The following is an 11,556-nucleotide window of genomic DNA, read 5'->3' on the forward strand; positions in this document are numbered from 1 at the left end:
CAAGCTAAATGAAATTGGTAATTAGATTATGCTGCAATGTTCTTGAAACGCCTCAATCGGACACTCGTCTATTTGTCCAAAATTTACTACCGAAATCTGCAGATTGATTTCGAAACACCGAGTCATGCCATTTTAGCCATGTAGAAAAATACCTCTCATTCGTTTTGCTCCCAACTATGCAATAAGTCTAATCTCGCATGTGATTCTGTGTACAAGACCGCTACTGCTCCAAATACCGGTTTGAGCCGTTCCGCATGCATCGGAAATAGATATAAGTAAATGTTTGTGCCTCTAAATAGTCTAATAAGGTAGCATTAAACGCAATGTTTCCCTCATTACGCATGCATGAACAACAACAGACTCCTACGACAGGAATCTCACGAGTCTCTTGCCTTGACAACAAACTCAATAGGTTTGCAATATGTGATACGCACGTTTTATGTTAATAAAGTCAGACATTAGCCTTCTGTGTCATTATCACAACTTTGACGTTTGTAAGATGCCAATTGCAAACTTCATACGACTTCTCAATTACGTCACTCCCCATTCACGTCCTCGCAGTGGGTGGTACTAAGGCTAACAAGCTCGTCATTCACGAAATCATTACAGTATAAACTTGTTTCTATATAATAGAAGTCAAGTCATCCCCAGGAAAAACAACAGATCATTACAACTACACCAAGAAAAGAACCGTAGATTAGCCATTCACGTGACGACGTAAAAATAGATGTTAAAATTTCAATGTCCTTGGTTTGTACACTTTGTAACAACAGGGTATTGCACTAGGATGAATTGGATATGATAAATCGATTTTTGACGATACCGATTACCTGGTTTCTTCGGTGCTGGGGGATCTTTCTCGGATTTCGATGCCTTCAAACCCATTACGAGGCGCACACATACAGACCAGGTAGTCAGACGTCAAACAATTCTTGCGATTCAAACACAACACGCTTAAGTCAAGCAACCAAGCGAATAATTGCAATCTTTCAGTTCCTTTGATCTGTATCACGTGAGGCACAAATTAATGAATAGCCCCGTGCGAAACTATATATAGCAGATGACGTAATAAGGTGTCTAGCCTGTAAGACAAAACAAATTTAAGCCTTTCGTGCTTCGTTTAGAGAATGGAATCATATATACGTTACACCACTGCGCTATTTTTCACCAGAAATTGCGTCTTTGCAATTTAGCTATGAGAACAACAATGATACTCAAATTAGTTATGGTAATAAGAAATAACTGGTACCGTCATCCAAAACAAATTTATGCTAACACGGTGTACAATTTGAATATACCAAATTCAACACGGCTTCTCAGCTAACATATAATTAAAATTCATCTCCATCTTGGAATAAAACTTCAACGTGTTTCTATGCTGACTATGTACTTACTAACAAACTACCAAAGGCAAGACAAACTATAGCAATCTGTAGTTCAACTGTGTGAACTAAAACAACAATCAGATTAATGTCTATAGCAATCAACCCTATGAAAACAAATTGTTTTAAGAAAAAATTTAATCACAAAGGAGCATCAATATTGCAAAACTGTTTTACAGTATAAACTAAATACATATTTAATAAGAAATATTTAATTTTGGTTCCTTTTTTCAGGCAAACATTTCAAAGAAGTCACTTTAACCTGACACAGTCTATCATAAAGCATGAACAGTTACATTATATATATACTGAAAACCAAGTAAACACTTGTTGTAATTTATGACTTGACTTTACTTGTAGCACAGTCCAATTATTGGGTTAGCAGAATGTGCACAATCGATTGCTGAACAACATATACAAGGATAATTCAGGCACAAGGTATTTTAATTACATTTATTACAATATACTTTGCTTTAAATCAAAGACACACTGAACGTACTCAAATATGCGGTAATGACACAAATCCTTAAATTTCATTATTTATTACAGTTATAGGACGAATCATTAACTCTTTCTTTACAGAAACCATCCCTTCCATATTTTGGGCCTAATAATACATCTAACATTAATTAACGACCACATTAACTCAACAAATTCATTCCAAACGTATATGTGTGACTTGCATTATTCGTTAGATAAATGTGCAGGTTTCTTCTAGACACCAACAAAAGGGCATGCAATGAGTAAGATATCCAATGATAGTCTTTCACTTATCTGCTTGCCGACCGAAATCAACAGCCTAAAACAATAACTTCTTTAGCTCAAATGAAAAGACACAAGCACACACACGAAATGGGCAAGCAGCAACAAAAAGAGCAATAATAAATGATAAAAACGGTTTAACTACCCACTGTAGCTGACACTGACATAATATCCTAATAGGTATATATATATATATATATATATATATATATATATATATATATATATATGTATATATATATATATGTATATATATATATATATATTAGATAAACATTTATATATATTATATAAACCGTTATATATTATATAAACCGTATATATATTATATAAACCGTTATATATACATGTATATATAGACAGTCCAAAGCATCTCTGAATGCATAGAAAGAATCATGTAGTAGATGGATTTATCAAGTGTAAGTACATAAATGTAAATAATACGACAACACACCAAATCATATACCAAACATCATAGAAGATGCTCAATATAAATGCAATAACGGTAAAGTGTAACCAAATAAAGTAAGACCAAACATTGAAAAGTAGCATAGAAATATTAAAGAAACAATTTTGACAATATCGCTGCAATTTAATCAAGTAATATCATCAATTAAATACATTGTACAAAATCATTAAGCAATTAATCATGTCAATAAGATAAAAAATAGAATTTCTTCTGTTTCTCCTTGTCATAATCAAAAAGTGTAATGACTGTTTAGTGCAACATCCTACTGTTGTTAACATAGAGATATGTAACAATTACACAGTAAACAGCAGTAAAGGCAACACGTGTTCCGATTATGATTATAAGATTTTATCATAATGACATTAATGTTAGTTTGCCAGCCTCAGTCATGATCAGAACATACATAAGCACTCACAGGAATCGACAGCTGTCAACAAAGACAGCAAACAATATTTCAATTGTGTAACTCTGCAAAGCGTCACAGCCATATGGCGCTGGCACAATTTGAATTCTTACCTTCAGTCGTTGAGATGTTCCTGTACGGCACCACACCTGCCTTGTTGGAAAGTGTCGCCGTGGCGAGTGGACCGAGATCCCGAGCCTCCGCTCATGCGCCACTTGCTATTGGTTCTGTTTTTCAAGGAACTGGTACTTATACGCACGGATACCTGCTCCCCTTGCATTTCACGTTGGATAACCAAGGAAGACCGGATGTACAACGGCAGGAAAAATCAAAATTGCGTGGGCTCTCAGAAAGGCTATGAGAGCAATGACACAAATGCGGCGGCAGGGCTACGCATATACACTTCTTTTCGATGCGCGCTACGTTCCGGGGGTGGAGTCAACTCTGTCTAACTAATTGCTTTAAACCGCATTTGACTCCTTACTTTAACTTGTTAAGATGTTCCTGCACGGCACCACATTTGCCTGGAGGAGAGGGTGGCCGTGGCGCGAGCGTAGAGACTCTGGTCGTGTGCGCATGCGCAACTTGTTTGGTTTTTGTGATTCAGGGTACCGGTACTTTTAGGCCCGGATCCCTGCCCAAACGAGGTTTGTTCTTTGAGCAAACCTTTGGTCCACGTACGATAAATAGACTTGAAACTGTACTATAAGTCTGCATGTCACGAACGGTTGGGTGACTGTGCCACAGGACAGACCGCAGCTAGCAAACAGGAGCAAGCCTTCAGGAAGCAGGCAAGGAAAAATTGTTGTCCATCGCTCGCCCGAATGGTTTCTACAAAAAGACCCCACATCCTTACGCCAGGCTGCTTGTGTTCTGTCTACATCAGATGTATTATATGCATTCAGCGGTAATGACCCACGCTAAGAGCCTTATTGTTTCGACCATCGTGCAAGATGCCTGATGTACGCCTCCAACGAATTACTGTTTCACTGTAACAACTTCTTGATGGTAGAGTCGTCTATGCCAACGGCCTTGGCTGTAGTAGCGGCACCGATTTGAAAGCTGTGGCCTGTATACCCTGAGCAATCTAAACCTTCTGACGACAACGCCCGCTGCACCTCTTGCACCAGTCTGACGCTGGATAGAGAACAGCTGTCGATAAATATGAAGAACAGCCCCGAACGAGCACTCCTGTCAACCATGTATGCCAAGAGCGATGATACCGAGCAGATGTCATTAGCGCTCCGTTCAAGATATATATCGGCACCACGGCAGAAGAGGTCAGTCTTTGTCCACTTGAGGTGCAAACGTACAAGGAATGGATTCTCGTGAGAGTCGGTCGTAATATCCTGAGATGTGAAGTGAGATGCATGTTCGAAGGACGAAAATGATGACACGGTGAATTCGCTCACTCTAAGAAAGCCGAATGAACCCGGGCAGAAAGCTGCCAAGAGCATAACCGTATCGTAGCTGAAAGGCTGCTGAGACCAGGCGGGCTTGGTCGCGCGCAGCTCCTTCGGTGTGATAGGAAGGCGTTGACGGGTGGGGCCTTCACCCTGCGAGCGACGCACTCCACGCAGAACATATGTCAGTTGTGGAAGAGCAGACGCAAACAGATCTTTATGGCCATATAGAATATGTACGTGACGTACGGCAGATATGCAGCATATGATGGTCTTGTGCTTAAGCTGCTGTTCCTTGAGAGCAGCAAAGAAAAGACAAAGATTACGTTTGGATGTAGGAAAAGGAAGAACTGAGAGTTATTGGCGGAATTGGCTGTACCGAGATTAACCGGTAACGTACGACCTAAGAGTGGCCGAGCTAAGCCTTACGAAAAGGGTAGACTAGCCTAGACCTCCAGCTAAGTGAGCTCCAGTCGATTTTCGAAGGTTGCAGGAGCGCTAGGAGTTGCATCAAGACTTCATCCGGGGTTTAACGTACCGATTGGTAAAAAATGGGCAGTTAGTAGGTTGTTCGAGACAGAGCATCCACAACGTGATTAGAATTTTCCCAAAATATGTATGGCCCGCCAAGTAAATGAAATATGGGCAGCAACATACGTGAAAAGCCTCAACAGATTCATCACCAGTTTGTTTATGACAGGAATAGTACCGCACGAAGGACACAACAGTTGCATTGTGGCACCGGAACTGAATAGATTCGCCTTGCCATTGACGACACCAAGCGAATATAGCAAGAAGAACCGGCACGCACTCTTTTAAACGAATGGCGCAGTCATGCCACGCTATAAACCATTCCCATTGTATCCAGTTCTCGCGCCAGACCTCCCTACAACCCAATAGACCAGAGGCGTCCGAACTTATTCGCAGCGTTGGGGTTAAGAGTCAAGAGAACGTAGAGAGCACGTGCCAATTTACCGGGCCATAAAGGTATTCCACTACAGTATATCTGCTGGCGCGTCCGCATTCAGCCAAACCCAGCATTGTAGGCGTTTGATGCGGATACATTAGACATTATGGCGACGAAGGAGACATCATCCGGCCTTGACTACCGACGCAGTGAGGTCCAGGGTTCCAACCAACGACAGCAGCTGTCTCTTGGTGCAATAGCGATAACCAAGTCAATCGCTAAACATTCGACAGGTCCTTTGTAGCTTTGATTGCGGCAGGCAGATCATACATGCATCCGAATTTAGGTGCAGGCCCAGAAACCCAAGGCGCGATGACGGTCCCTCCAGCGTTTTCCCGGCTACTGTAGTTCGCCGCTCCGACAGAAAGGAAATCTTCTCGGTAGTAAATACCGAAAGTGATCCCTTTGCTATAAATGATCTAGAGAAGAGCGTCTGAAACAGCCGAGAATATCTTGGGCGCCGAGCGAAGACCAAAGGGAAGAGCACGATCAAGGTAAATCACGCCCTTTAAGCGCACGCCCAACAAGTGGCGGTCATCTGGGTGTACCAGGATTTGGCGATAGGCACTCTTTATGTCGATCTTAGCCATCAGTGCTCCAAGAACCAGATGCAAAAGACTCTGCGCTGCCTTATCGTCACAAACATAGAACAGAGAGAATAGGTACATAGCGATGCCTTCGTTGACGCTGACCAGTGATATGAAGAGAGATCAACGACAAGGCGCCAGCGCCCGCGTTATTGGTTTTTAAGTATCACAACTATCGGGCCTACCTGAACTGTTGAAACGCAAGGCGTCATTGGACAGAACACACGAGATGCTGCAACCTTAGCTCTGAGGTAGCTGTCGACGACCGACGAGTTTGCAGTAGCCCATTGCATGTTTCGTTTAGCTGATTTGCTCTTGGCATAGCTGCAGGCGAAAACGCTTTTGAAACCGTCTGTTAGACCATCCAATATGTAGTTAGCAAAGGACTGCTCCGCGTGAGACTCGAGCTCCCGAAGCCATGCTACCACCTCTAGTGGTGAGACGGAGTACACTGAGTCTTGCCGCTATACACCACCAGAAGGACGACATCTGTCGATAGCTAAGAGGTCAGGCAAGAAACGGTACTGAAAGACAAGCATGTTGCTATACTGGGCTGACGATTTTGGCTTCCCTGTGAGCGTAGAGTAATATATACGACATCGTAAGTACCTTACCGTCAGGAGACCAGTTAGAGACAACTCGGACTGTACGCCTACTCAATGAGGTAAAACATGTGACACATTTCTATTTTCTACAGAACAGCAGGAATGATTAAACTAAAAATCATTCACATGACAGAACGGACATGAGATAGTACGCTACCCCAATGAATAAAATCTGCTACCGATCTAGGAGCGTGGATGACCTACTGGTGCCGAGCTGCTCTCCCCATTCAGGTTGCCTTCAGCCTCTCAAAGACCAATTTTGCTATGCGTATGCCCTACCTCGATCGTTGGTTAGCTTGGAGACGGGAACTGAATATATTTTCGGTTTATAGCTCTATTTGATGTTCTTAAAACGACACTGTCAAGATTTCAGCGCACAAGTGCGCATGCTTGTGCGCTCTAGGCGTGTCCACTTCGCGTGCAAACCTACGTCGGGACTCCTAGGACAGCGTAATGGCGTTTCGTGACAATAGAACGCGTATTAGTGCATCAGACACGCCTTCTGACGAAGGAGCAGTGGTTATTCCGGTACGCAGACAATGGGACTTTTCGCTAGGATGCCTAGAGCTAGGAGTTGATTATGCATGTTTTCAGGAAGAAGCTAGATGCAACTGCAAGGGTACATGCCAGAGAGTCCGTTGGGGGAATAGAGGTTGCCAATGTAAAGCAGCAGGGGTACGATGTGTTCTATTATGCGGATGCAGACAAGAACGTTGCAGAAATCGTGAAGATCACTTGGACGTTAGCTTGCATGGAGCCTTTTTGTAACTAGGCTACCTACGCGTTGATAATATTATTGGTGTGCCTTTTTTACTGAATACAGGATGCACATATGAGGAATGATGGTGAAGAAACAGTCCGTGCTGTAACAGCTCCTAGAGAGTCATTTCCCACAGAGAAAGAAATCCAAGTTGTGAAGATACCCATTGATACAATTGTCCTAATATCTCGCAATTATGATAGGTATTACATGAGTTCTTTGTAAGGATTCGTGAGAAGGTTGACGATAGAACAGCTGCAAAGAACGTTGACCAGTTTCTTGCGTCATTGTGGAGGATCGTTTGATCTTGCCAGAATGTATTCTGATATTGAGGACCAAGGCACTGTGGGAGATCACCAGTTTGCTGCACCCCCCAACCCAAATCCTCCTAGGTGGTGCAAATGTGGAAGGTGTGGGGACATGGGAACAGGAAGAGCAAGAGAGAACGTCTGCTGCCAACAAGATCAGTGTGTCACAACGGAAGAATATTTGAGAGCCAAATGTCTAGATCATAATGTGCTGACACTGACCATACGATTACATGCAGATTACATGAGTGAAAGATCCAACTACAGAGCAAATGGATATCGAAAGGCAGCTTATCGGCAATACATTCTTGGTCGCTATGGATATCTGGGTAAAGGAACAAGACGAATAGCTTCTTCTTTTGTTGTTCGTTGTGTCAGACATTGGTTTCCAGCACCAGATGGGAGGTACATGGGCTACAAGAGTGCGTAAGCAACGTTTAACAGGGATATTCCTCTAGGTACTCTAACTTTAGCTAAGTAGGTTCTTGGTATACATTGACTGTTCCTTTTATCTCGCATCCACGTCATCGATTTTATCGATTTCTCTGGTTGTGTCAGCATTGACTGTTGAGTTGCTGTTACCTTCACATATAATATAATATATGATATATGAAACGTTGCTTTGATTTCAACTCAAAATGGTCATTGTACCTGTTCTGCTGCGCTGCTGTTATACAAGAGAACTGGTACCAGGAGGAGAAACAGGAGCAATGGTTGACTGCGCAAAAGAAGATTTCAATGGCGTCTGTAGTAGTGATCCAGTATGTTTGACTTTTCGCAGTAATACTCTGTGCATAAGCTGTGAAATGTGTGGGTAAGTCTTGTGCTGCTTGACCTTTGTAACGGTCTACTGTTGTGAGTTTTTATTGTATTTTCTGTGAAATCTTCTCTCACTAGACATTTTTGGTTGTGCATGTTGTCTGTCCACATGAACATTGTGATCCAGGGCAGCAAGCAAACAGCGAGCTTTGAATGCATCAAAACTGTCATCAACAAATGAGAAAACATTGCCACGGTAAACTCATTGATACAAAGTAACAAAATAACCCAAATGCTGTTCGTTTAGGGGCATACTTCCAGATTACACTTTGATAGTTCTCAAATGCACCTGTATGCCTAGAATCAAACATGCATCATGACCATTGGACTAGAATGAATCTCAATTGAGAACTAATACCTAGATCGTGCATAATATGCCATTGATCTCATCCACTTTGCATCAAGAACAATCTTCCTGAGAAATTTCATTGCTTGAGAATCTAATCCGAGAGGTGTCTTTGCAGTGACATTGATATCAGCTTCTGTCAATTCACTGTGGTGGCATCTACTAGTGGCCCAGGTATGCTCACCAGAGACGTGATGCAGCACATTTATCCAGATGGCCTGCAATGAAAAATTGCATATCTCAGAATGAAGAGTCTGTGACTTTCTAGTCCTTACATATACTGCTCTTGTTGATTAATAATTAATTTATGAAATAGTAGGTTTTTTCCACCTACTGTGTGATATAACATCTCCTTTTGCTAGCAAACACAAGACAACTACACTGGAGCAGTGTTGACATTGATTCATGCCCTAGTTTGATATGAGTTTGGGTATTGCTGGTGCTAAGTGATGTCTTCTTCTGTTTTATTCTAATGTGTAAAAAAGATGAACAAAATTTTGATTTGCAAGATCAAAATTGGGGAACTGCTATCAAATCTGGAACTACTTCTCATGACATATTGATAGCGCGCGCACACACACACACACACACACACACACACACACACACACACACACACACACACACAAACACAACCAAAAGAGCACCTTCAATTTCTGGACGTCTCCCTGTGCCTGTGTACAAGACCACCAGAAATGGTTATGGTTGACTATGGACCTTTTCCATGGTCTTAATTCTGCAAGCTCCTTTTTTTTTGATGCCTGGAAAAGAAACAAGCTATTGAACTGATTTTGAAATAAAATTCGTTGTAACAAAAGCCTAAAAACCTCAGACAACGCTTTTGCTAGCTTCTTGGCTTTATGCCAGACATCTAGGGAATATAAGATCTCTTTATATTCAGCATCTCGTGCTACACAGTATAGTAGAAGACAAGAAGATAGAGTCGTACCACCTGTGAGTTAGCTGAAAAGGTTATGCTCATTATTGCTTTTACACTTGTGGATGCATCTGTGACAAGTTCTACTACGTTGATCCTGAGTCGGACAGATGTCATTCCTCGCTGAAGACCAAGTTTTTCTATCGTCATGCTCTCTAAGTCTACATCTCGTTTGTCAACAATTTGTACATCAATGACTTCGTGGCTCTCGCAATCCATTAACGAGTAGACACAGTACTTTGCTGAGAAACCTGGTGAGTTGTTCCTCCCATCACCAGCTAGGACAACAGGGCAGTTTGTAATGTCAGCAAGATTTGTCTCCCTGGTCTCCGAGCAAAGTTCAAAAACTGAGGGACAAATGTAGAGTCTTTGAATTCGATAGAATGTTGATTGTGACTGGTACTTCAACCCCAAGAAACGGCACATGAGCTCAATCTTTGCAAACTGGTTGCCAGAGAGAACTATTGAGGAAGCAAAAAGCAGGTCGTTGGTGAAGAAGGGATATGACTTTCTTTCCTTGCAACGCTTAAAGCTACTCCATGAGCCTTCATGACGATTTCTGCAATGCCATTGTAAACAAAGTGTGCCACCAACATACGTTTGCTTCACTGATATATTCTCTTGACAGAAGGGATGCCTGCATGATGTCCCAAGCTGCAAGATGTTGTCTGCATCACACACCACTCGAGCACATGTAGTCGTCTCTTCCAAATCATCCTCCCAGACGGTCCTTTGTGCTGGTATGGAGCTGCCATGAGCACAAAAGTTGATGACTTGAAGCACTGGATGTGGTCGTGTGTAATGGATTGGAACCTATAAAACATCCTGATAATACACATGTGAGTTAATAAATTTCTACCCTCTCAACCTCAGTTTTATTTTGAGAAGGAATTAGTCCTGCTGAAGAATTTATGTCTGAGTTTTCTGGCAGAATAGATGTATTCAAGAAACTTGCATCAAGTTCATAATCCAAGCAAAGGTTTTCATCTATCAGTTCAGGTAAGGAATCACTGCAACTGGATAACAGACAAACGTACCCCTATTCATGACCAAGCAAATTTGTAAATGAATGAAGAAATCTAGGTACCGTACGTTTCTAAATGATGGTCAATTTCAGATGTGTCATCTGATTCACCTTGAATTGCCAGTAATCGCTGTATTCTGCAAGCAGAATGTATGCAGAGAAAGTAATGAAACCATGAAAATGGCTTCCAATGAAGGATTTACTCAGATTGGTTGTGGATTTCTTCATCATCTTCTTCTGACCTACTCAAACAGAATCTAGAATCAGAGTACATGACAGCGCAGACAAGCATTCTACCCTGATGTTGATGAACTGACATCCGAGTGCTGCCACACACCTACGGACGCTTTTTCTTCACTGCTACCTTGACTGCTGCTTGTAATATTTACAGGTGTGCACCCATCCTCGACCCCTGACAAGGAATCTTTACTAACCATTTACAGAGAGTATATAAATTATGTAGAATTTACAAAACAACTTTATCAAAACAATCGAGCAGTAATCTTCAAAATATATGAGCTATTGCCTCGATCACTAATACAATATCGTGGGCAAGAACGTAAATTGTCATCTAAAATATATTTTACCATTTCTGACTGATAGGACTCAGACGTGTGGCAAACCGTTGTCTTCCTTGTCTCACCTGATTGGGTGTAGAGCAGAGATTTAGTACACCTGTGACACATGTACATTGCAAGGAGAGAAGTTCCAGTAGGCTGTACATGTCCAATCAACACACAATGCAGTCTAGTGTTGTTTACCTTCATACTCTCTTGAATCATCA

At 41.8% G+C, this 11,556-nt stretch overlaps 2 protein-coding genes and 1 long non-coding RNA gene across 3 annotated transcripts; 1 reads left to right on the forward strand and 2 right to left on the reverse strand.

Moving 5' to 3' along the window:
* Positions 1 to 4,002: 4,002 nt before the first annotated feature.
* On the reverse strand, positions 4,003 to 6,266 carry LOC134180769 (uncharacterized). The gene is made up of 3 exons (XM_062647955.1): positions 6,159 to 6,266; positions 5,935 to 6,015; positions 4,003 to 4,713 (listed from the first exon to the last, which is right to left on the reverse strand). The coding sequence occupies exons 1-3, from the start codon at positions 6,264 to 6,266 to the stop codon at positions 4,003 to 4,005; spliced, it is 900 nt and encodes a 299-aa protein (XP_062503939.1).
* A 1,387-nt stretch (positions 6,267 to 7,653) lies between these two features.
* On the forward strand, positions 7,654 to 8,076 carry LOC134180770 (P2X purinoceptor 7-like). Its single transcript, XM_062647956.1, has one exon. It carries the CDS (start codon positions 7,654 to 7,656, stop codon positions 8,074 to 8,076), a length of 423 nt encoding a protein of 140 aa, XP_062503940.1.
* A 2,777-nt stretch (positions 8,077 to 10,853) lies between these two features.
* On the reverse strand, positions 10,854 to 11,101 carry LOC134180678 (uncharacterized). Its single transcript, XR_009970031.1, has 3 exons — positions 11,070 to 11,101; positions 10,976 to 11,014; positions 10,854 to 10,883 (listed from the first exon to the last, which is right to left on the reverse strand). It is a non-coding gene; the product is annotated as an uncharacterized LOC134180678 (long non-coding RNA).
* Between the last annotated feature and the right edge of the window lie 455 nt (positions 11,102 to 11,556).

Source organism: Corticium candelabrum, chromosome 6 (genome assembly GCF_963422355.1).
Source record: "Corticium candelabrum chromosome 6, ooCorCand1.1, whole genome shotgun sequence".
Lineage (NCBI taxonomy): Eukaryota > Metazoa > Porifera > Homoscleromorpha > Homosclerophorida > Plakinidae > Corticium > Corticium candelabrum.

Coding starts and splice junctions, on each gene's coding strand:
- LOC134180770 (XM_062647956.1), top strand. CDS start 7,654: ATGTATTCTGATATTGAGGACCAAGGCACTGTGGGAGATCACCAGTTT.
- LOC134180769 (XM_062647955.1), bottom strand. CDS start 6,266: ATGCAATGGGCTACTGCAAACTCGTCGGTCGTCGACAGCTACCTCAGA. Junction 6,016..6,158: donor CTTGCGTTTCAACAGTTCAG/GTAGGCCCGATA, acceptor TGTGACGATAAG/GCAGCGCAGAGTCTTTTGCA. Junction 4,714..5,934: donor GTGCCTATCGCCAAATCCTG/GTACACCCAGAT, acceptor GCTGCTCTCAAG/GAACAGCAGCTTAAGCACAA.